At 57.3% G+C, this 25,050-nt stretch overlaps 1 protein-coding gene across 2 annotated transcripts; it reads right to left on the minus strand.

Moving 5' to 3' along the window:
* Nucleotides 1-144: 144 nt before the first annotated feature.
* On the minus strand, nucleotides 145-24,805 carry FZR1 (fizzy and cell division cycle 20 related 1). Of its 2 annotated transcripts, none has more exons than XM_032465969.1 (14): nucleotides 24,605-24,805; nucleotides 8,372-8,503; nucleotides 7,012-7,137; nucleotides 6,843-6,906; nucleotides 6,637-6,764; nucleotides 6,149-6,231; nucleotides 5,560-5,743; nucleotides 4,724-4,789; nucleotides 4,137-4,239; nucleotides 3,870-4,054; nucleotides 3,496-3,729; nucleotides 3,068-3,172; nucleotides 2,343-2,444; nucleotides 145-1,983 (listed from the first exon to the last, which is right to left on the minus strand). In XM_032465969.1, the coding sequence occupies exons 2-14, from the start codon at nucleotides 8,438-8,440 to the stop codon at nucleotides 1,942-1,944; spliced, it is 1,491 nt and encodes a 496-aa protein (XP_032321860.1). In that variant the 5' UTR covers nucleotides 8,441-8,503; nucleotides 24,605-24,805; the 3' UTR covers nucleotides 145-1,941. The 2 variants fall into 2 exon arrangements, with proteins under 2 accessions (XP_032321860.1, XP_032321861.1); XM_032465970.1 differs by having other exon boundaries at nucleotides 2,352-2,444; nucleotides 24,605-24,804.
* Between the last annotated feature and the right edge of the window lie 245 nt (nucleotides 24,806-25,050).

The raw sequence follows: 25,050 nt of genomic DNA on the forward strand, positions 1-25,050 counted from the left end.
GGACCGAGAGTACAGGGACACTGGCGCCCCATGCTGCCCAGCTGCCTGCGAGTGGCCCCCACACCCTCACGTTCCGGATGCTCTGGGGTCACCATTTGTGCAGACTCAAGCTATCAGCCCCAGACAGACAGGCAGCCCCAGCCGTGCATGACCCACATGGTTTAATGGCTGCGACACTGCATTCCAGGAGGAGCAAGGCTCACCCGCACCAGGTGCCCGCACATCGCCCGCTCCCGCACCCGGCCCTGCCACCCGCGCCCGCTGACAACATTTTTCATCGTTTCAAGCCCCCTCTGTGCTCCCAGGCGAGGAGCCTACAAGCAGAGCCAGGGTGGGGTGCAGTACAGACATAATCCTTTTCTTATTTAAAAAAAACCCCAAAACTCAAACAAAAATAAAATCTCGACCATCCGGAATACTTACACATCTATGTACACTGTCCCTTGCCATGCCCCTCCCCCGCCACGCAGGCAGGTGGGATGGGCATATGTGTACACTGCCCCTCACCCACCCCCACGCAGGCAGCTGCAGGATGGGCGGGGAGGCGGGAGCCCCCTCTTCCCCGAGTTCAGGCAGGTTCAGCCCATTGCCCCTCCCAATGATAGGGCTTTAAAAGCTGTGACCTCCACTCCCAAAGGAGCCGGGATGAGCCACTGCTCCCTGCCGCTAGCCTTAACATCTGGGGACTGATTTACAAAAACACAAAGACAAATCCAAAGAAAAGTCACAAATACATATATACACATGCACACGTGTGGCTGACTCTGGGGGAGCACAAGGTTCTCAGACCCTGGAGGAGTGGGGGCTCCAAGCAGAGCCAGCGTGACCAGGGGACTCTGTGGCCTTCCCTGGGCCATGCTGGATCCCCACCCCACCCAGGCCTATTCCACTGTCCACTTCCATCAGTGTCCCCTGACCCGAGGAGGGGAGAGGGAGGGAGGGGAGGAGGGGAAGAGCAGCTGCCCAGGGCCCTGGCCCTGCCTCCCTCCCTGTTTCCGCCAGGTCTGGAGGTGAATATGGAGGAGGGTGGGCCCAGGTGCAGTCAGGAACAGGGCAGAGGACAACCAGGGTCAGGGGAAGCCCTGAGGAGAACCGGTGGGTGCCCCTCCCCTGGCTGAAGGTGCAGGTGGACAGGAGCCACTAGGGTGGCCCGGAGGGGGAAGGGCTGGGGAAGAGTGCCAGGCGTCCACAGAACCTGGCCCTCGGGGTCAATTCTGCCCTCAGGTTACCCTGACCGGCTGCCCAGCAAGCTGCAAGAACCAGTCGGTTGTGACTGTCAGTGACAAGGACAGCTCAGGAGGGGTGAACACATGATGGCGAACAGATCTGACTTCCATTTTCCTTGGACAAGTCCAGCTTGAGATGACCTTCGGCATGCAGCCTGCCCGGGGCCTGCTCCAGACGCCGTGCCCCCAGAAAAGTCACCAGGATGGCTTCCGGGACAGGGACAAGCAGAGGTGGCTGCAAAGAAACCTCTCAAGTGGAATGTCCCTTTGATCCATGGGCAGATCTGAGCTGTCCCCTGACATCCAGCTGTCTGTCCTGGAGCAGGTATGCGCCGCGGGGAGCGCGTGCTTCCAGGAAGAGCATGCAGCCCCAGCAAGGCAGGGACAGACACAGATGGAAGCAGGCGGAGTCCCAGGAGACGTCCATCCCGTGTCCATCCGCTCGGAGCACAGGAGCACAGCCGGCTGAGCCGGGGCCACCCAGGGCGGAGGGAGCCGGAGTCCCCACTCCTGGGGTGCCCGACCGCAGCCCCTCCCCAAACACCGGCTGACAGAGTTCGCAATCAGGCTTTAATAGAATCTTCGGGGTCTCTCCAGGCCCGGCTCCCGCCCCACCCCGGCTGCCTTCCTCTGGGGCCTGTATGCAGGGGAGGGGAGGGTCCATGCACGCTGACAAGAGGTGGTGCTCTGAGACCAGGACAGCACGGCCACGGGTTTACCGGATCCTGGTGAAGAGGTTGAGGACAGACACGGATTCCTGCAGGGCACACAGGAGCGACGGCTGAGCCTTCAGCCCCCAGTGGCCTCCCGCAAGCGCCGGCAGCTGGGCTCGGCCGTTGGGTCGGGCACCAGCCGCTTCATCGTGGAAAGGAAATTCTGCCTGGAGGGACCCCGAGGCTTCAGGCCAGAGGAGCGCCTGTGTGGACATCTTCTGCAGAGCCCTGGGACACGGCACCAGGCAACGCAGGAGCCGAAAGAGGGCCTGACGGGGGGCCCAGGGAGAGCCCTGGGGACATTACGGCTGAGGGGGCGACTGGGGCTGGTTGAGTGGCAGAGGAGGCTCCTGGGACAGTATGAGGGGACGCGCGTGGGGGAACATCTGGCGCTGATACCGACCCACTTTACCTTTGTTGAACGAGTTTTGCTAAAGACGTTCCAGAACCTCAGGGTTTCATCTCCAGCACCAGTGACTATGGCCTCTCCATCGGGGGACATGGCCTGTGGGAGGAGGAGGCGCGCTGTGTCCTCATGCCCTGCAGGAGGCCCCACAGACAGTGCTGACGGCAGCAGCAGCGGCAGCCAGGCTGCTTCCAGGCGGGCAGCAGAGGCCCCTGCGCCCCGGCGGAGCACTGTGGGCGGAGCAGCCCTGTGCAAACACCTTTAAAGGACACCACAACCCACTGTGAGGAGGGACAACTGGGCAAAGGTTCTACCGGTTTAAACACAAGACATTTTTTTCTAGAAAGAAGCAAAAAATTGAAGAGTGAATGTGTTTCGGGGGAGGGGCTCCCTCCTCTCTCCAGGCACTCGCAGATGGTTATCCGGTGAAACCTCTATAGGTGCTGAGGGGCTGGATATGGGTTATTTGCGGCGACTTCTACTTTTGTGTGAAACCAAAAACGTGGACGTTGTTCAGGGGGGCAGAATTGTAGAACCGCCCTTCCTCAGGGGAGCTGGTGGAAGAGATTCGGTGATGACGCCACATCTTGCCTTCAGTCCCAACCCAAAACCTGGACCAGATGGAGCGTCAGGGCCGGGGGAAGGGTGTGTGCACGCCACCTGCTCAGGTGGCGCTCGGGTGGTCACAGCGCTTCCTCCCGAGCCCGGCCGTGCAGACTCACCAGGTACAGGACTCTGTAGGAGTGCCCGGTCAGCTTGGCCACCTGGGTCAGGGACGGGTACTTCCAGACCAGGATCTGGTTCTGCGAGTAGCCATGCGTGCTCACCTAGGGGGCGGAGAGGGCACTTCTAGAGCCTGGGGCTCCCTTCCACGGCCCCAGGACTCAGACCCCCAGATGCATCCATCAAGGAACAAGGATACCAGGGCCTGCCTGGCAGGGTGCAAAAACCACAGGTGACAGTCCCCACCCCAGCACTCTGGTGGATGAATGGATGGAGACAGGGAAACAGTGTGGGCCTCTCCGAGTGGTCACTGGGCATGGGCACCTGGGTCAGGTTCTGTGAGACCAGTGTGGCAGGGGCCTGGCCTCCTGCCCTGCCAGCTCCAGCCTGCAGACCCTGACCGCCCCGGCCTCGCCCCCGCACTCACCAGCTCGTTGGCGTGCTTGGACCAGGCCAGGTTGCAAACCTGGGAGCCGGTGTCAATGCACTGCAGCGGCTGCCCCGTGAGTGTGTTCCAGAAGCGGATGCAGCGGTCAGCTGTGCCGCCGCCGGATGCCAGCAACCCGTGCTGGTGTGGGGACCAGGCGATGGCCTTCACGGCCGCCAGGTGCTCCGTGTACTGCTGCACGGGGCTCAGGCTCGAGTGGTTCCAGACCAGCAGCTGTGGGGACAGTGGCCATGAGGACTGGGGTAGCTCGGCTCCCACAGGAAAGAAGAGTCCACCCCAGTCCTCCCACGGGTGCACCCTCATCACCCCTGCTCCAGAGGGGGGAGCTGGCCGGGTGGGAGGGGCCGGCCTACCTTGTTGTCGTTGCCCCCCGAGGCGAGGAGCTGGTGGTCCGTGGACCACTTGAGCCCGCACACCTCCTGCCGGTGGCCCTGCAGCCGCCGCTCCGACTGCAGGGGCGGTGTGCGGATGTCCCTCTGCAGGATCATGCGGTCCCGGCTCCCGGATGAGAGCTGGTCGGCGTTCCAGGCCAGTGCCCCTGTGGCCGGCAGAGGGCGGGCTAAGGACGGGGCCCGGCCTTTCGGGGACCCAACCGCCCCCGGCCCCAGGCAGCTCCTCACCGACGCGTGCTGTGTGGCCTTCCAGCATGGACAGCTTCTTTCCTGCGGCTGCGTCCCAGATCTGCACAAAGCCCTTGTGTGTGCCCACAGCCACCAGGTTCCCCTAGGACCGACAACGCAGGCGAGAGCGGGCATCAGGGACTGGCAAGGGTAGGCCTATGGCAAGGGTGGCCCCAGGCACCCCCTGCTCCCCCTCCCCGCGGCAGAACCTTAAGCCCATTTCCTTAGAAGTCTCTAATGTGTGCCCCTTCAGACACTCCTCCTAAGAGCTTTCTGGGAGGATGGTCACAAAGCACGTGGGTTTGTCAAAATCCATCCAATACGCACTGAGATCCACATGCTTCAATGTGTGGAGTGAGCCTGCCTGCCTGACCTGGTGTCTATCACTCTAACCAACTCTACCAGGCTGGGGACAGGTAGGGGCACAGACGTCACCCTGGGGCTTGGACAGGTGACCTCCAGGCTGGATTCTGGCTCCTCTGGGTCTCCGAGGCCCCACAACACTGTGGAGGGCCCCTGCCAGTGAGGTCAGTCAGACCTCCCCTTGCCAACCCTGCCCTATGGGGGGATGGGGCTGGTGTACTGACCCGCTCAGACCAGCCCACAGAGGTCACCGAGTCTCCTTCCACAGAGAGGTCACAGAGCCGGGTCACCTGGGGGAAGGAGGAGCAGTATGGATGAGCTGACGTGGTGTCCCTGGTCCTTTAAGGCCCAGACCATCCATTTGTCCATCCGTCTATCCTTTCACCCATTCATTCACTCATTCACACCCCTGGCCCATGGGCACTGGCTTCAGTGCTGCGACCCAAGAGAATGTGGCTGGGGGCTCAGCAGGCCATAGGCTGGGAAGAGACACACACCAGCAGAGGGACACTGACTGCACACAGCCTAAAGGGATGCTGGGGGACGCTTGGGTGACGAGGGCATCATGCCCAGAGGGTCCTTCCAGCAGGTGTCAGCCATAGGCTGCTGGAGTGTGCGTGCACCAGCCTCCCTGTGGGGGCTTCATCACTTTCTTTAAACTTACTTCATTTGGGTTGGTCCCTAGGGTGGAGTCTTTGTGCCCTACAGACCCTGAGCCCACGTGTGCCCAGCAGCCACTCTGAGGGACACTGCACTGAGGCCCTCTTCTTCTGATGGGGGCAGTGGCTATAGCTCAGGCCGCAAAGCGAGGACTCCTGTATCCTAGAAGCCAGCCTATGGCAGGGAGGCACACAGGCTCACGCCTGTGGACGGGTCCTGAGGTGGTCTGCACACTGAGGGCGTAGGGCAGGGAGGAGGGGAGTGGCTGGGAGCTGCCCCAGGCTCTGGAGGGCCCCAGTAACACTCATGCCCTTCATACAGGCCCCTGCCTGGCTCAGCGGCCAAAGGAAGGCACTGTGCCGTCCGCAGCACGCACACACGCGCGGTGGCTGGCACCCACCTGGCTGGTGCAGGCGCTCCACAGGTACACGCAGGTCCCCAGCCCCACACTGAGCACATTGAGAGACGACCAGTCCACCAGGTTCAGGTAGAAGTCATCCTGCAGCTCGGGCGCGTCCAGGACCTTGAAGGGGATCTTGGAGATCTTGCGGGTGGGTTTCCGCGGTGACCGCAGTAACTTCTGACTGCAGGGAAAGCCCGAGGTGGGGATTTTGCACAGATGTCAGTGACCTACAGCGCCTGCATAGAGCTCTCTCTTTTCCGCAGCCCTGGAGCCCATCAGCTGCACCTGCTTACATCACCCTCTGTCTGCTGCCCATGTGATCCCAAACCTGCAGGTGACCCCACGGCCACCGCCACCGCCCCCACTGGGTGTTCAGCTGCTCTGAGCTCTGACAAGCCCGCCTGCCCATCTGCCCCGCACCTCCTCCAGGAGCCCTCCCTGACTCCCATCACTCGTCTGGGCTCGTGGGGTGTCCCCAGTGAGGATGGTCCTCTAGGCCAGCCCTGAACCCTGTGCACAGCCCCAGCACTGATGGCAGCTCCCAGGCACTGCCCAGCTGTCCAGGCCCACCTGGGTCTGGACTCACCTTTTGTTGCTGACGGGGGACAGGGAGTAGGGAGACACGTCATTGCCGTCGTCGGGGCTGGAGCGCTTGGTGCTGAGGGAATACTGGGGGCGAGGCACACACGCTGAGCGGACGCCAAGGCCCCAGGGCCTTTGTGCCCTGCACCCCTGGCAGGATTGTCCAGGGCGCAGAGAAGCAAACCAGGCCTTGCACTTGAGGTGTCCTCCTACCTCTCCTGCCCCGTCCAGCCCCAGCCCCTCAACCATCTCTTTAGGGACCCAAGCGAAGTGTTCTGATGCTGCCCCGGAGCCCCACACTTGGGACTGCTGAGAGGTGGTCTGTGGGGGCGGCTCATGTTGAGGCCCCGCCCCTTCACCCTGCACGTGGCAGCTGCCCCAGGTCACCTTTGTCCCCTAGGTGTGCAGGAGGCCGACAGGTACGAGGCAAGGGGTCTGGAATCTCAGGCTGGGGAGTCTGAGACTGAAGGCCGGGAGCGGCCAGGGGCTCACCGTGAAGAGGCCCTTCCTCTCGGGCGTGGAGGGCTGCAGTCTGCGGTCCTCCGTCTGTGGGTCCTGCACCTTTTCGATTCCAGCACCGAGCAGTTCGTTCTTCAGCAGAGCTGAGTAGGCCAGGCCATCTGTGGGCACCAAGCTCCGTGAGGCAGGGATGGGGGGGAGGGGACCAGGAAGGGGTTGGGCAGCGCCTGACTCCCGACCTTTCCCGTTGTCTGAGGTGGCGTCCTTGGCTTTCCGGTTTTGGCTGGGAGATTTCTCATTTTCCTGTGGGAGAGGAAGGTGAGAGAGGGAAGGATGAGCTGGAAGGACCCGGCCCCGCCCCCAGACCACACAGTCAGTGGTCCTTCTCCCGCCTAGGGTGACCCTCACATTGATTCTGTGGAAATTCACGCTCCAGTTGGCACCAGCTCTCGAGGGGATGAAGCGGTCTCCGTGCTTGCTGGGGGAGGACACGGGGGAGTTGGCTGGTGTCAGGGTTCGTCGCATCTCCGCCACCTGGAAGGACAGCAGGGTGGACTGGGTGCCTCAAGCCCCCAGAGCACACCAAGACCAACCAACACCCCCTTCTCCCTGCCCACTCCGCCTCCTTGCACTTGGCCTCTGGCCACTGAAGGAGGGTTTGGTCTTGGAAACCCAAGGGCAGCGGTAAGACATTTCAGTAGTAACCCACGTGCCGGAACCCTGCTGGCAGAGCACGTCTGGTGAGGGGAGAGCCCGGACAGCGAGAGCCCAAACGTGGACACACTGCAATGAGCCTTGATCTGTTTCCAAGCAGTTGCAAATGGACAGGAAAGTTGACAGAACCGAACAAAGAGCATCCATTCCCTAACACCGAGAGACTGTCGCTCCCATCACCCCACTTCCTGCACACAAGGACAGTTCCCCCCTGGACCACGACTCCACCACTGGAACCAGGAATGGGAACAGGCACATCACCTCCAGCGAACCCTCTGACCCAACTCGACTGTCCCAGGAATGTCCTTTCTCCTATAAGGGATCTGCTGTGGGTTGAACTGTGTCCTCCAAAAGGATATGCTGAAATCCCAACTCCTGGTACTTGGGATGAGACCTTAATTGGAAATAGGGTCTTTGCAGGTGTCATCATGTTAAGACCAGGTTATACTGGAGCTGGGTGGCCCTAAATCTAATGCCTGATGTCCTCAGGAGAGACAGGGACTGGCACACAGAGAGAAGGGGACGTGAAGATGAGGCAAAGACTGGAGGGGTAGGTGTGTGAGCCGAGGCCTGCCGGCAACACATGAAGCTGGAAGAGGCGGGAAGGAGCCTGTCCTGGACAGCCCAGTGCAGAGCTGAGAACGCCGAGAGCCGGCGGGCACAGCCTGCAATGTGCCGTGAGCCCACAACGGAGAAGCCCCACATGGCTGAGGGGGTTGGGGTGCAGGAAAGAGCAAAATAGGGCTCCCCGAATTCTACCAGGTTTCAGGAGCTGGAGACAGGGCCACCCTGTGCCACTGTCACTCCTGTGCCTGGTCCCCTGTAAGAACAAGGGCCCCACAAGATCGGGGGTCCGTGCCGTGGCTCCAGCAGTAGAGGGAAGCGCACAAAGGTGCTGGGGGGCTCACCCCGGTGTGGCCGTGCTGCTGCCCTGGGGACCACCTGTCTCTCTCCTTTAGGTACCTCTGCTCTCCGAGGGCCAAAGCTCAGTAGCTGACCACACCCGCACCGTGGGCTCCATCGGGGAGCGGCAGGGCGGGACCTGGGTACTCACGCACGGCATTGTGTTCTCATTCTGGATGACGATCTGCCGGAGGAGGCGCCGTTCGTAGTCCTGGTCCATGGCAAGGCAGGGCAGGCACGGCAGGCACGGCCCGCCAGCCCTGGTCAGCCGGCCCACGTCAGCCTGGGCAGGGAGGGCAGGAGAGGTCAGCACCAGCAGTCAGTGGCCCCCGCTGCCTGGTGACTACAGGGCACGCCTCTGGGACAGCCAAGTCTCCCTGCTGTGCGGGGGGCCTTCCCTCCCAGGAGCCCTGAGGGACGTGACGGGGACAAATGGGATCCTCTCTGGCTGCTCCATGGGGAACCTTCTACCAGGCCCCCACACCTCTGTCCTGGTTAGAGCCAGCCTCCCACCTACCCGTGGCCCCTAGGGGCTCACCCGAGGCCACCTCCTCTGCCCACATGGGCCCCGATCTGGTCACCTTCCTGCTTCAGACCCCCTGATCTCACTCCTTAGCAGCTCAGGAGCCGTGAGGGGCAGTCCTGGTTGCCTCCCCTGAGCACGGGCTCTGTGTCCTGGACCCATAATCCTCAGCCCACATGCTCCTGAGTATGCATGAGTGGGAAGAGGGTCAGGTCCTGCATCTCCCTCCGCAGGGGTTTGCAGAGCTGACTGTGCCCAGCACCATGGCTCCAGGGCCAGGCCTGACGTGGTGGGGGGACGTCGGCCTCCAGCGGACAGACACACGCTCACATCCAGCTCCCACCGAGCTCACCCCGACCTGGGAAGGCCCCTCTGAGGAAGAGTGAGAGTGTGGCAGCAGGGGCTGTGCAGCGGAGACAAGCAGATGCCTCAGAGAGCAGGGTGCCCTCTCCGGGGGAAACTGCAGTCCAGGGACACCCAGGCCCTGGCCAGGCCCAGGCGCTCACACAGTCTGCCCCTCTCAGGAGGCGCCTGCCAGCCCTGCCTCCCGCCAAGGGGGAGACGCTGAGATTTGGGGGGGGGGGGGTCCGGCACGGAGGGCCTAACCGCAGCTTCTCACCGTCACTGCCACTCTGCTCCTCCGGCCGGAGCCCGAAGGCCCGGTGCAGGTAGGGCCAGGCCAGTCCAGCCCTGAGCCTCTGGGCCAGTGCCCAGCTCAACGACAGACCAAATACCAAGACGTCAAAAGCTGAAGGCTGGCCAGAAATTAAGCTGACGAATACGAATCCCTAGGTGTGCCATCCAGTGAGTTCACTACCTGCCTTTTAACCTCAACAAACTTAAGAGGATAGAAATTATTTCAAGCATCTTTTCTGATTACAATGCCATGAAACTAGAAATCAACCACAGAAAAAGAAATGAGAAAAAAAAAAGATGGTATGGAGATAAACAATATGTTACTAAAACCAATGCGTCAATGATGAAATCAAAGAAGAAATTAAAAAATACCTTAAGACAAATGACAATGGAAACACAACCACAAAAAATCTGTGGGAAGCAGCAAAAGCAGTCCTAGAAAGGAAAGTCACAGCCCTACAGGACTTCCTCAAAACACAACAATCTCAAAAAACCCACCTAACCTACCACTTAAAAGAATTAAAAAAATAAGAACAAACAAAACCTAAAGTCACCAGAAGGAAAGAAATAATAAAGCTCAGGGAGGAAATAAATAAAATAGAGATTTAAAAAATAGAAAAAAATCAATCATACCAAGAGCTGGTTTTTTGAAAGAGAAAACAAAATTGACCAACCTCTGGCCAGGCTCACCAAGAAAAAAAGAGAGAGGGCACAAATAAACGAAGTAAGAAACGAAAGGGAAGAAATCACAGCTGACACCACAGACACACACAAATCTGTAAGAGAACACCTCGGACAACCGCACGCCAGCAAACTAGGTGGCCTGGGAGACAGGCACAGCTTGCCGGAGACATACAGTCCACCAGGACTGAATTCAGAAGTAGATAATTTGAACAGACCAGTCACTAGAAATAGAATCTGTAATTCAAAGCAAAACAAACTCCCTGCATTCAGGACCCGATGGCTTCACTGGGGAATGCTACCAAATGTACAAAGAACTCAAACTGATCATCAAACTGTTCCAAAAGACTGAAGAGGTGGGAACACTCCCAAAGTCGTTCTGTGAAGCTACCATCACCCTGATAATAAAACCAGACAAAGACACTATCAAAGAAAAAAAAAAAAACAGGCCAGTATCTTTGATGAACATAGATGCAAAAATTCACAACAAAATATTAGCAAACTTAATTCAACAACACATAAAAAAGATCATTATACTACAATCAAGCTGGATTTATCCCAGGGTCACAAGGATGGTTCAATGGATGCAATCAATGCGATACACACATCAACAAAGGAAAGGACAAAATCACATGATCGTCTCAATAGATGCAGAAAAAGCATTTGATAAAATTCAACATCTATTCATGATAAAAATTCTTACCAAAGTGGGTACAGAGAACATATCTCAACATAATAAAAGCTACATATGGAGGGAGGGTCCAGCTCTGTGGTAGAGCATGTGCTTAGCATGCACAAGGTCCTGGGTTCAATCCCCAGTCCCTCCACTAAGAAATAAAGTAAAATTAAAAAAATAAATTAAAAATACATAAAGAAACCTAATTACCTCCCACCACCAAACAAACAAAAAACAAAAACAGTAAAAGCTATATACGACCAGCCCACAGCCAACAAAATACTCAACAGTGAAGAGTTGAAAGCCTTTCTGCTAAAATCTGGAACAAGACAAGGATGCCAGCTCTCACCACTTTTATTCAACATAGGATTGGAAATCCTAGCCATAGCAATTAGACAAGAAAAAGAAACAAAAGGGATCCAAATTGGAAGAGAAGACGTAAAATTGTCACTATATGCAAATGACATGATACTATATATAAAAAAACCCTAAAGATGCCACAAAAAAGTACTAGAGCTGATTAAAGAATTCAGCAAGGTAGCAGGATACAAGATTAACACACAAAAATCTACTGCATTTCTTTACACTAACAACAAAATATCAGAGAAGTAAAGTAAAAAAAAAATCCCTTTTAAAATCACATCAAAAAAATTAAATACTTAGAAATAAACCTGACCAAGGAGGTAAAAGACTTATATATTGAGAACCACACAACACTGATAAAGGAAACTGAAGATGATTTAAAGAAATGGAAGGATATCCCATGCTCTGGATTGGAAATACTAATATTGTTAAAATGGTCGTACTACTCAAAGCAATTCATAGATTTAATGCAATCCCTACTAAATTACCCATGGGTTTTCACAAAACTAGAACAAATAATCCTAAAGTTAATATGAAATCACAAAAAAACCAGAATTGCCAAAGCAATACTGAAGAAAAAGAATGAAACTGGAGGCATAACCCTCCCAGACTTCAGACAATACTACAAAGATACAGTAATCAGACAGCAATGTATCGGCACAAAAAGAGACACATGGCTCAGTGGGACAGAACAGAGAGTCGCGAAATAAACCCACACACCTATGGTCAATTAATCTTCGACAAAGGAGACAAAATATACAGTGGAGAAAAGACAGGCTCTTCAGCAAGTGGTGTTGGGAAAGCTGGACAGCACCGTGTAAATCAATGAAGTTAAAAACTCCCTCACATCATATACAAAAATAAGCTCAAAATGGCTTAAAGACTTAAACATATGACAGGACACTATAAACCTGGAAGAAAACATAAGCAAAAAAAAAAAAAAAAAAAAAAAAGGGCAAAACATTCTGACATAAATCACAGCAATGTTCTCCTAGGTCAGTCTACTGAGGCAGTAGAAACAAAAACAAATATAAATAAACGGGACCCAAATAAACTTCTAAGCATTTGCACAGCAAAGCAAACTATAAGCAAAATGAAAAGACAACCTACAGACTGGAAGAAAATATTTGTAAATGATGCAACTGACAAGGGCTTAATTTCCATAATATACAAACAGCTCATACATCTTAATAAACAAACCAAACAAAGAACAACCCAATCCAAAAATGGGCAGAAGACCTAAACAGACATTTCTCCAATAAAGAAGATGGCCAATAGGAACATGAAAAGACGCTCAGTATCACTAATTATCAGAAAAATGCAAATCAAAACTACGAGGTATCACCTCACACCAGCCAGAATGACCATCATCAAAAAGTCCACAAACAATAAATGCTGGAGAGGGTGTGGAGAAAAGGGAACCCTCTTACACTGCTGGTAGGAATGTAACTTGGTGCAGCCACTACGGAGAACAGTATGGAGATTCCTTAAAAAACTAAAAATGGATTTCCCAAATGATCCAGCAATCCTACTCCTGGGCATAAATCAGGAGAAATCTCTAATTCAAAAAGATATATGCACTCCACTGTTCACAACAGCACTATTTACAGTAGCCAAGACATGGAAACAACCTAAATGCCCATCGACAGATGACTGGGTAAAGAAGCTGTGGTGTATACATCTATACCTATACCACATATACACACACACACAGTGGGATACTACTCGGCCATACAAAAGAATGAAATAATGCCACTTGCATCAACAGAAATGGACCTGGAGATTATCATATGAAGGGAAGTAAATCAGACAAAGACAAACATCATATAGTATCACTTATATGTGAAATCTAAAAAAAAATGACACAAAAGAACTTATTTACAAAACAGAAACAGACTCACAGACATAGAAAACAAACATGGGTACCAAAGGGGAAAGGAGGTGGGGGATAAACTAGGAGTTTGGGATTTGCAGATAGTAACTACTATATATAAGACAGATAAACAACAAGGTCCTACTGTATAGCACAGGAAACTGTATGCAATGTCTTCTAACCACCTACAATGGAAAATATATATGTAAAACTGAATCACTATGCTTCACACCAGAAACTAACACAACATTGTAAATCAATTATACTTCAACTAAAAAAACAGACACTTGCCTTTAAAAAAGATTATAGTAAAATACACGTAACATGAAATTCACCGTCTTAATCATTTCTAAATGCACAGCTCAGCAGCATTAAGTACATTCACATTGTTGTGCAACCATCGCCACCACCATCTCCAAAACTTTCTCACCTTCCCAACTGAAACTCTGTTCCCATGAAACACTCACTCCCTACTCCCCTTGCCCCTGCTAGCTCCTCGAGAAATCAAACTGCCAGGTGACCCAGCACCTCCACTTTGAGATAAACATCCAGAAGCAAGGAAACAGATCTACACAGAAGCCAGTACTCAAATGCTCTTACCGGAAGTATTCACAAAAGCCAAAAAGAAAAACAACCCAAGTGTCAAGGACAGTGAATGGATAAACAATGTGTGTTCCATCCACACACTGGAATATTACTCAGCCTTAAAAAGGAAGGAAACCCAGACATGCTACAACATGGATAAATCTTAAGGACGTAGTGCTCAGCGAAGTCAGTCAGACACAGAAGGACACATACCGTTTCATTCCACTCACAGGAGGGCCCAGAGTTGTCAAATCCATAGAGACAAAGTAAACCAAAGAGAATATTTGCCCTAAAAAAAAAAAGACACCTGAAGCAAGCCCTAGCTCAGCGTCACCAGGCTCACACTGTTCACATCTCTGTGCAACACCGGGAGACAACTTAGCAGAGCTGCCTAAGCCCTACTTCCATGTCTCCACGTGGCCTGACGAGCGCCAGAGCCTAACCCTGGAGCTGAAGTGCCAGCATAAGCCTGTTCCCTGTCCCTCATCCAGATTGTAGGACACAAAGGACCACCTTGGTGTGGTTTCGGCCCAAAGTCAGACGCTCAGCCAAAGCAGAGCCAGTCAGATTAGACCTGAGGGACAGTAACGTGGCCACTGGCCACCTCAGTGTGCACGTCTTATCCCGTGTTCCCTCTGCACGGCCTTGCGAACTGGATGCCCGCACACCCTTGCAAAGATGAGGATGTGAAGGTTGGGCGGAGGGATCAGGTGGGGGCACAGACAGGGCTCTTGTGTGGAGGCCCATGCACCCCCGGTGCTCACAGCCCTCCCTCCACTCAACCTGGGGCTCCTCTGAGCCCGTGCTGGCCCGGAGCCCCAGAGCCCTGACGCCCCAAACTCGGTGGACAGCGGGCCTCCTGCTTCGGTGAGAAGCAGGGTTGCAGCGCTTCAGCCCCCCCATTTCAGGTAAGCCCCACAGGGGAGCAGCCACCTTCTTGGCCATTGGCTTCCTGCCCCGGCCAGGTATCCTAGACACGTCTCATCCGTCCACAGAACAGTCTAGTCTCCCTCTTTGGCCTTCCTCCTCCCTCTCTGCCAGCCTAGCCCCACCCTACCCCTGCCTTGCCCTGTGATGCGCCCATCCAGGGCCCGCCAAGGGAGCCCTCATTACACCTGACCACCGCTGGGGTGGCATGGACACCTGGGGACACAGAGATGCCCATCTGAGTGTCTGTTCCTGGTAGAAACACCAGTTCGGGGGACATTTTCCCAAGGGGGGCCTGGTCATCTTGCCGACCACAGTGCCAGGCTGAGTACAAGCCAGAACCAAGTCCCAGGAGGGCTGGCATCCAGCGCGACCAAGCAGCCTGTTGATGGGCTTCAAGCGAGGCTGGACACAAAGAGGAGACGTCACAGCTCTGTTTGGGCAGCCCCAGAGCTGGGCCAGCTGGCAGTCCCTCTGCTTTAAGGCTCGGAGAGGCTGGCTAACTTCCTGGCCCGTTGTGCAGTCAACCACGGATGGCCCTGACCAGGGCTTCATTAGCCGAGGAGCACCCGCCCCGAACGCTCAGGTTTTCTGGGTGAAGAGATGGAGGCAGAGACTGATGCTGTGGCCTCAACCAAGACCTCAGGAGGAGAGCGGTAACTAGCAGGACTGTGGGCCACAGTCACATCCAAATCACACGATGCTGGTGACAAAACCAGGTGGCTCGGCCTGCCAGCAGTCCCCAGTTGAGCCCATCCTTGGAACCCACAGCTCCGCCAGGTTGCAACCAGCCCATTCTAGAGAACTGAAGGTGGTACCTGAGAGAGAGAGTCCTCAGGGACCCTCCACCCACCTCCCCTGAGACTGCTGCTTGCTGCACTGCAGGAAGAACAGAAGACCCTGAAGCCGTGAGAGACAAGGCTAATAAATTCATTTCCAGAGAAATGAGAAGGGTCTGCAAGGCGAACGCCCCACAGTTTTCTTAAAAAAAAAGACAGCACAATCAGGAAAAATACCTGCCACCCTCAGGACAGCCCACAGCAGCAAAGGACAGGAACACAACGTTCCCAGAAAAGGAGGCTCACCTGCACCTGCGGCTGGGGCTGCAAACCGGCCCAGAACGTGGGGCTTCCACCCACTGCCGGCGAGCTCCAAGATCCGATGACACCCTCGCCAGCCGAGGTGACACTCGCACCCACTGTTGGCAGGAGCCAAAATTTGGCAACTGCTTTCAAAATCTAAAAATGTACATCTTTCTGAGGCAGCATTTCTACTTCTAAGAATTCACCCTTAGAAATTCTGGCCTGTGTGTGCAAAATTGTGCGTACAAAGATCTCCGCAGGCTGCTTCAGAGAGCAGGGGACAGAGAGGTACAAAGGTCTACACAGAGGGCGAGGCCATCTCCGACAGGAGGCGCCGCAGTAAGAGGCTGGAGGTGCTGGTGGGGCCTTCAGGACGCACTACAGGTAACACACTGCAAAATAAGCTATTGCCGGAAGGAGAAATCAGTAGCAGACGTGGGCTCTGGGGAGAGAAATCAGAGGACACGGGTCAGCAGAGGAGGGGAGCCCTGGCGCTCCTGCCCTGCCATCTTGTGTTGCGCAGATTCTGAGTCACGGGAACTCATTCACCAAAGAAATGAGACAGCGGGGGGCAGCTGGGACCACGCATGCCCAGCACGCGACCAGACGCGTCTCAGCGGTGGGGCACAGCTGGCTGTCCCCTAATAACAGCTAGAGAGAGGAGCAACCTCTCTGTTAACGAGCAGTCACGAGCACAGAAGACCTGCAAGGCGGGCATGGGCGGCAGGTGTTTAGAGCTGCTGCTCAGGCCATGACACAGCTGGGAACGAAGCAATGACTGGCTCTGGAGGGACCCTGCCAGGGGGGGCCGGCACCTGCAGGCTGGCATCCGTGTGGTCCGTGAGGTGGGCCAGGGCCCTCGGCCGCTGGTGGCCACTGCCCCACCTGCAGAGTGCTGTCACTGGGGGTACCGCACACCTGCCGAGCCAGCCCTGAGGAAGGGTGTCCCCTCTCCCCTCGTGGCCCCCAGAACAGAGCCAGGCACTGCTGCAGACTCCGAGCCTCAGCCTATTCCTCCGGAAAATGGGCACACTCCAGCCTGAAAGAACAACAATGAGTCCCAACATGGCCAGGGCTTGCATGGGTAACAGACCACCTAACCACCGGGGGCTGCCATCCTATGTGCTCCCCACGTCAATCCCTGCCTTGGTCCTCTCCGGGAGCGGGGCCGACTCACACAGGGCGAAGTCCCAGTGACAGAGCAGGGCCCTTGCTTTCAACCCGGCTGCCCAGGGGCTGCACGAGCGCTCCCGAGGAGGCCTTCCCTGTGGCTCCTCGTGCCCCTTGCCCTTGCCCAGCCCTACTGCACTCACAGGGTTCCACTCACCAAGTACTCAGCAAGAAGGATCAAAGTAAGTATAACCCAGGGGTCCTCTCTGGGGTGGTCCTGCCCCCAGGGGACACTGGGCCACATCTGGGGACATCTGTGATTGTCATGACTTCTGGGGCTCCTGGCTTCTGGTGGGTGGGGGCCAGGGATGCTGCTCCCCATCGTGCCTGGGATGGCCCCCCACGGAGAATGAGCCACCCCTGTGTCTGCAGGACAGAGGGTCCTCTAGGCCCTAGCCCAGGGAGGCTACCTGGTGAGTGAGACGGTGGTGGCGCGTGGGCTGGCCCCGGGGTTAGCAAAGACCAGGGGCCTGGAGATAAGCCAGTGCCCGAGCCCCGCAAGCCCTCCTGCCAGCTGGAGCCGGAGGCAGGCTGGGGTCCCACATACGGGACAACACTGAGGGCAAGTCTTCACCTTACTGAATCACCTGCCAGCCCCCAACTGTGGGCAGGGACCACCCCTCCCCCAGCCCAGGGGAGGAAATGAGCTCAGACAGGCCTGTGGAGGGAGGACCCACGACAGTGTGGCCCCCTGCTCGTCACCGCTGCGGCCTCCTCGGGGAGGGGCGCCGCGAGCGCAGCGTCCTGGGCACGTCCTCACCAAGTTCAGCCAGGCCTGGAGGCCCCCAGGCAGTATTCTGCTTCCAGAAGTGCTCGGGCTAACTGCAGGGCCCTCCGCGCCTTGCTTATCTTGAAAACTGGCCCTGCTGTTTTTATGCTGTGAGGCTCGGAGGCCAAGGAGACACCCTGTGACGTCATTCATGACTCAGTGCTTGAGGCAGAGCACGGCCTGCATGTGGCAGGTGGCATGTGGCATGTGGCTGCCTGCGGCACTGCTGCCACCGGGCTGTCCTGGGCACTGTGAGGTGTGAGCAGCCTCCCTGGACCTGGTCCACTTGATGCCAGGAGCCCACCCCTAGTCATGCCAACCAAAGATGTCCCAGACACAGCCCTAGTGTCCCCTGAGGCGGGGAGGGGAGGTGGGCAAGGCAGGATCACTCTGAGTGAGGGTAACTCTGGCCTCTAGGGGGCAGTCTTGCCAGCTCCCCAGTGGGGCACAGGGGAGGGAAGGGAGGAAAGCATGCCAGAAAGAGCCTGTTGGCACCACCCTGCCACATCCTGAGTGGGTACTGGGTCCCAGGGGTATGGGACACTGCTCCTGGCCCGGTGAGGAGACTATCAGAACACAGACGATGACAGTGACAGCAGGGACCCGAAGCTCACCTGTGCCCCTCCAGCAGCTGGCACAGAGCCAGGCAGTCCAGGTGCTTGACTCACCTTGGCCCCCAGGTGCGATCCTATCCCCATCTTACGAAGGAGAGGCCAGGTCTCAGCGACTGGTGGGCAGCCCGGCTCCATCCCTGCCGTCCCCAACCTGCCCTTGGCTGCTCAGGACATGACACTCTGTGGTGAGAGGGCCACCAGGCTTGGCAGCAACAGGTCAGCCATCTAAAGCTCACAGGGGATGGGTCATTGCAGCCATGTGTGCCTTCCCCTGCTCGGCCCCAGAGGGAGCCATCCAATGAAGGATCATGGTGATGAATGGCTGGGGCTCCCTGGAAACTGCTGTCTCAGGGCATGACCTTTCTCAGAGCTCCTGAAACCTCCAGGGAAGCATCTGGTCTGAGAGGCACACAGGCAGAGGGACCTGGAGAGCTGGGGCTGGCTCAAGGTGCCCAGCTCCGGCTTCCTGACCACCAGCTCCAGAGAAAGGCCGGGGGCTGGTCGTCTCACTCCCAGCCATCCATTCTCTGAGGGGCTGGGGGAGAAGTCCCACGTGACAGAGATAGAACCAGAAAAGGGGGGTGGCCCAATTTTCCACTCATGTCGGAGTCTCTGGCTTTGCCTCTTCTGCATGGGCTCAGGAAGCCAGCCCTGGCTGCTCCCTCCCTTCCACTGCTGTCAACCAGTCCAGCAGGTAGACAGAGAAAGGGTGGGCTTTGGAGAAGGGCAGACCTGGCTTTTAGCTTGGCTTCAACCCTTACTGGCTGTGTAGCTTTGGGCAAGCAACTTCTCCTTCCTGAACCTCAGTCTCTTCATCTCAGAAGTGGGGATAATGGGATAACACTGCACAGTTGCTATGAAACTGAGCGAAACTTCTGTGAAGCAGCTAGAAGAGTGCCTGACCCAAAGGAGATGACACAAAGCAGCGGCCATCTCAGGGGCTCAGGGACAGGCGCACAACCGGAACCAATGCGCCGGCTTCCTGCTCCTCCACTGTGCAGTGATGTGGGCCGTGTGGCACGGAAGGTGCTCTGGTGGCCACAGCTGCAGGCCAGGGGACCAGGGAGGGTCCCATCTCCTCCCACGCTGCCCCTGAAGGTTAAAAGGACTGGTCTCCCCTGAGGGGAGGGAGGACCGTCCTGAGGACGTGGGAAGAGTGGGACTGCCCGGCAGCAGGGCTGGCCCTGGTCTTACAGACGTCGAATCTGGACTCGACCTTGGCTCCTGGCCTCAGGACTGCTGGGGCACAGCAGGGGACCTTTGGAGGCAGCGGTCTCACCCCGCAGAGAGAACACAACGAGCGAGCAGCCCCCTAACCCCAAGGACAGCAAAAGACAAGGCTGAGAACGGCCAGTGTCAGGAAGGGCTGCACCAGGCATAGGCGGACAAAGCGTGCCCTCCCGAGTGGCTGATGGGAGTCACCGCCAGCGGCCAGCTGTTTCTAGGAGTCCTGGGGCAGGCGCCTCAGGAGCATCCCTCTCACTCATTCACTTGGCTGAGCTCACCGCCCCTGCTGTGCGTGGGCAGGTGTGGGAGCGGGGAGGCCGGGGCCGGGCTCTGGTGCCCGGGCTCACCTCCCAGAGCGGAGGAGAGTCCCATCAGCACACCTCTTTTCCTTCTGTCCGCGCCAGCGCCCCTGAGGGCGCGCTGCTGGTAGCAGGCGGCGCCCACCCCGGACGGGACCGCTGCCCTGAGCCTCAGAAGGGGCGCCTGAGGCGCAGTGTCTCACCCCACCTCGAGCACAGGGCACCCACTCAAGCCCGACCAGTGAAGTGTTCAGATGCCAGCACATCTGGTCTGCAGCAGCCCGAAGAACACAAACCCCACTCAAACGAAGAACCTGGTATCACACCAGATGACTCATGATCATTTCTGTGATCGTAGCTGTGACTCACGTCAGAGGCCTGACTCTCAAGGCTGGACGTCCCCTCAGGTGCCCAGAGACCTCACACATCTCTGTCCGCTGCACACCTGCAGGGACAGTGACAGGGAGCTCACCCCTCACAGGGAGCGCTTCCTCAGTCTGTCTTCATTGTGGTTCTCACCCATGGGTCCGAAGTGGGGGTGGCAGAAGGAAAAGCCTAGTACATCTAAGGCAGCCCTCTCCCACCCCGCACTGCTGACTCTCAGTCCGGGGCATCCTGGGTACTGTGGGGGCCGGGCAGCATCCCTGGCCCCACCTACTTGATGCTCCCCCCAAGTCTTGATGACCACAAATGTCACCAGATGTTGCCTCCAGGGAAGATCCTCTGGTTTAGGGGAATCCTTGGGGGGAATAGCTGCTTCCCTCTGGCTGGAAAGACCAGCACTGACCTCTCAGCTACTCAGCTCTTCTGTGAGTGCAGACAGACAGACATACCCTACCCACCTGGCTGCCCCTCCCCCTGCTCCCACCACCCCTCCACCCCTCCATCCCTCCATCAAGCAGCCTCTCCTCACTGTGGGACACAGCACAGATACAGCCTGACCCTTCCTGCAGTGGCTGTCATGCTTGACAGGGACAACAGGGTCACAACACAGTGGTTCCATTCTGATCCGGGGAAGAGCATGGGGGGATCTGGAAGGAACGATCTGGGCAGGCTAGGGTGCAAGGATCACACTGAAGGCAGGAAGAGGCAAAGGTGGGGAGGCCACTATGGCAGTTTCCCAGGCTGTGCCCTGGGCGGCTGGTGGCAGGGAGGTAGGGAAGGGACGGGGCACAGGGCGTGATGAGATGTGCGCTTGTGGGCCGACGGTGGTGCAGTGTGGAGACCAGTAGAGTAGCAGGGAGCACGGAGACCAGGGAGATGGTGCTGCTTGTCCAGGTGAGAAAGGAGGTGGTCCTGAGATGGGGGCAGGAGAGGAGGGGCCCCAGGTGAGGCCCACGGGAGGCGGGACAGGCAGGTCCGAGGAAAGAGAACCTTTTCTGGACACACTGCTGGACACCAAGGAGAGGACTGACTGGCTGCTGGCCACATGGGCCTGTAATCAGGAACCAGCTTTGGGCACCAGCAACAGATGAGGACAAGAAGCTAAAGGTGAGGGGTAGGCCACCAAGGAGCACATGCAGTGGCATCTGAGTCCAGATTCAACAGGAGAGTCACCCCACAAGAACCCGCGCCCGACTGCCCCTGGCAGCTCTTTCCGCAACAGGCAGAAGATGCCAGCAGCCCAAGGGTCTGCCCACTGATGAGCAGACAAACACGCCGTGGCCCATCCCCGCAACGGAATATTATTCAGCTGCAAAAAAGGGATGACACACCCTACAATGTGGATGAACCTTAAAGACACGATGCTCAGAGAGAAAAGCCAGACACAAAAGGCCACACGGTGTGTGATTACATTTATAAGAAACGTCCAGAACAGTCACACTGGCAGAGACAGAGAGTGGATTCGTGGTTGCCAGGGGCTGTGAGGTCAGGGGATGGGGAGTGACTGCTAACGGGGACAGGGCTGCTTTCTGAGGTGGGGGAAATGCTCTGGAACTAGACACACCTTGTAAACACACAGAAAACCAAGGAATTGTATAATTTAAATGAGCGGATTGTAGGGCATGACGATTACATCTGAAAAAAGCTGTTACCAACAAAAACAAATAAATAAGACACTATACTAAAAAGGGCCAGCGGAGGAGACTGAAGGACAGACGGGATGTGCGAGAAGCCAGGAGGGCGACTCCATGGTCTACGCTTTGTAGTGCACAGCAGTTGAATGACAAACTGGAGCCAGGCCGGAGGAGGCACAGCGCATCCTCTCGTTCCATTCACACCTGATGACACTGGGGTGGGATAAAGGAGTCACTTGCCAAAGACACAGGACACGCGGTTGGGCACAATGTCAGGTCGAGACTGTCAGTGCCACACTGGGGGGCCTTGTGTTCAAACACACAACCCTGTCTGCATCAGGCAGGCCACACAGCAGCCAAAGTCTCAGGGAGGCCAGGGAAGGGTGGGCAGGGCCATGACCAGTGGCAATGACAGGCCAGAAGCCACTGGGGCCTGGGATGGAGCAGAAGCCAGATGACAGGGAGCTCTTGGGGAAGAAAAGGGGTGGCCAAATACTCCCTTCCCAGTCTCACAGGCTGCCAGCTCCCTGGGCCAGCCCCCAGCGCTGACTCAAGCCAGCAGCCTCCAGCTTCAGCCGCACAGGCACCACGCAGGCTCCGGGGACAGAGTCCCTGCACTCACAGGCCTCATGATCTGGACTCTGGTCCAGATCTGTGCCCTCAGCACTGACGACATTCAGGGCCAGACCGTTCTTTGTGGAGGACAGTCCTGGGCAGCAGGCGTTGTGGAGCAGCCTCCCAGGCCCCATCCACTCGATGCCAGGTGCCCCCAGACACCACCAGCGTCCCGGGTTGAGAACCTCTGCTCAGAAGAGAATAATTACAAGAGTGCTGTGAGCTGGCTGATTTCTTAAAGACCAAGTTCACTGACCTCGGCGCTAGCCGGGAATCCTGAGGGTCAGCCCTCCAGACAGAATAGCTTCAGATCCTTGTCCCTCTCAGTGACACTGAGCCAAAGGTCTCCACAACCAACCCTCACTCTAGGTCTCCCCAAACCCAGAAGTCCCGGGTATACAAAGCCTGCCCGGCCAGAGGCCCCAGTAAATATCACTGGCGGGAGGCCTCCTGCTAGAACTGAGGACCCACTTGTGACGACTCATCAGCCTTGCAGGTCCCCTTGCCCAGTCCCAGACAGACACCCTCAACAGGGCCCAGACCCCGAGATCTTCCTGGGGAACAGTTGTGGCAGCAAGTGGGCCAGCACAGTCACGTGAGACGCAGCCCCCACCATAGCAAAGCAACTGTCCTTTGAGCCCAGAGCTGTCCAAGGACCCGAGCCCCAGTTTTTGAAGGGGGAGATCCTGTACCCTTAACACAACCCTCTTGGAGCAATCCAACCATATTTGGTATGCAAAGCACCAGTAGGAGGCCAGCACACCTGCCTCCCCTCTTGAGTTCAGAAGAAACACCAGCCCAGCACAGCCAAAACAGGAGGGGCCTTCGACGTCAAAGGCCACGACGGCCCACAAGACATTCGGCCTAGTGGACATGCAGTGCTCTAGGGGGGACATGCACCACTCTGGGGACTGTCCCACCACCCACGGCTCTTCCAGGATCTCCTCAGCTTCCAGGCTGCAAATCCCGCCCCCACCTCCAGGAGAGAACAGCCAACCTTGTTCATTTTAAAGACCCTCCCACCTGTCTCTGATCTGGAGGGTAGATGTGGCAGGGGACGGCTGCGGAAGGTCTGGGCGGATCATTTTTCTTTAGTAAAGTGCTCTTGCTCAAAGTATGGTAAGAGGTGACGGGCGGCTGGTGGGGTGCAGCCTCACCAGCGTGAGGCATGAGGTCATCGCTCAGTGGACTAGGGTGGGGGCGGGGAGGGGGAAATCTAGTTCCCAGTCTGACAGACACCCTGAAAGAAGGGATGATTTTAGGGGGAAGAGAACAAGGAAAGATAAAACTGGTGTAGGCTGGGTATCTGCACAACAGTGGGACTCAGGCTTTGAGCTGGGGCAGGTCTAGACGGTGGGGGGCGGCGGGGCAGGGGGATGGTGAGAATCAGTTTTTAGCTGGGGAAAATGGCTGTGCCGAGGTGAATGTGCCACACTTGGGGGATCCGGGGTGGCCAGGCTTGTACTTGGAGGAAGACACAGCATGGTCGCACACTGGAAGGAGGCTGTCTCAGATTTTGGTGGGGTCGGTGCCAAGATGGGAGAGCCTGATTATGTGTGGGTCACGGCCAGAACGGGTCCAGCTGTGAGGGTTGGGGAGCAGAAACTAGAAGGGCTGGGAGCCAGGGGGACACTTATGTATTCAAAACTCGTCGCCTAAGTGCTTCCGTGTGCCAGGAGCGGAGGGACGCGGTGAGTACAATGGGGAGTCCAGACGGACAGGGTCTCCGCACCTCAGCCTGGCTGTGCCAGGGTCCACAAAGCTCAGACTGTATCTTATCCGCGCGGGGGGGGCGGGAGCTTGCTCAAGACTGGGGGAGTCGTGACAGCTCTGGGCGGGAGGCAGTCTCAATTCGGGCAGGGCCCGAGCTGCGATGGTCCGAACTTGGGAGACCCGGGTTTGACAGGCCAGCGATGAGGAGCACGCATGAGGGCGTGGGCCCGCTGTTCTGGGGGGCGGAGTGGGGAGGCCCCCGTGGGGGGGGGGTCAGAGCTCGACCTGCTATTTATTAAAGGACAGGGACGCTGACCGCCTGGGGAGGTCGCAGCCTGCAAGTGGCTCGAGCTGGAGCGGTCACGCAGGGCCTGGTCTGGGGGAAGGCTTGGACGTGGGGGTCAAGACGGGAGGTGGGATGTTGAGGTCACCCAGGCCTTACTCGGCTTGTGGGGCGGCGTTCGGGGGTCCGGCCGGCTCCTGGATGGGCCCGAGCTTGGGGGTGCCAAGCTGGGTTGCTGGTTCGGTTTCAGGGGCCCCGGGGAGGCCCGGCCCGGCTCAGGGGTCGCGGCTCGGGTCCAGGGGGCGGGTCCCCAGACCTCGGGCGCCTCACCTGGCTCGCTCCCGTCGCCCGCTGGCTCCGCCGGCCCCTCCTCTCCCGGCGCCGCGCCGCGCCCGCCCCCGCTGCGCGCAGCTCCGCCGCGTCCGGCCGCGGCCACCGCTGACGGGATCCCGGGCTCCGCGCTCCTTAATATGGCGGCGGTCGCTGCTCCGCGGCCTCCGGCGCCCTCCTCCGCCGCGCGCGCTCCCGCGGCCGGCCACGCCCCCGCGCCGGCGCGCTGCGGGCCGCTGCCCCGCCCCGCCCCGCCCACCCACGCGGCTGCGCCTGCGCGCCTCGGGCATCTCGGGAGGACGTGACGTCGCCAGCGATTCGAATCAATACAGGAAGCGCGGCGCCACGGGTTGCCCGGGGCAACCGTGCCGGAACCCGATTGGCGGATCCGGCTCCGCGGGAATGTGGGGAAGTGGCTCCGCTCAGTTTAGGGCGAGGTTCTTAGA

Source organism: Camelus ferus, chromosome 22, assembly GCF_009834535.1.
Source record: "Camelus ferus isolate YT-003-E chromosome 22, BCGSAC_Cfer_1.0, whole genome shotgun sequence".
In the NCBI taxonomy this organism is placed as follows: Eukaryota; Metazoa; Chordata; class Mammalia; order Artiodactyla; family Camelidae; genus Camelus; species Camelus ferus.

Bases quoted from the DNA above. Each gene is read 5' to 3' on its own strand.
- FZR1 (XM_032465969.1), bottom strand. From the start codon at position 8,440: ATGGACCAGGACTACGAACGGCGCCTCCTCCGGCAGATCGTCATCCAG. The intron at 4,790-5,559 runs GTGGGTGCCAGC...TCCTTCCCCCAG, and splicing joins GGAGCGCCTGCACCAGCCAG to GTGACCCGGCTCTGTGACCT. The intron at 4,055-4,136 runs GTGAGGAGCTGC...TGCCGGCCACAG, and splicing joins AGGCCACACAGCACGCGTCG to GGGCACTGGCCTGGAACGCC.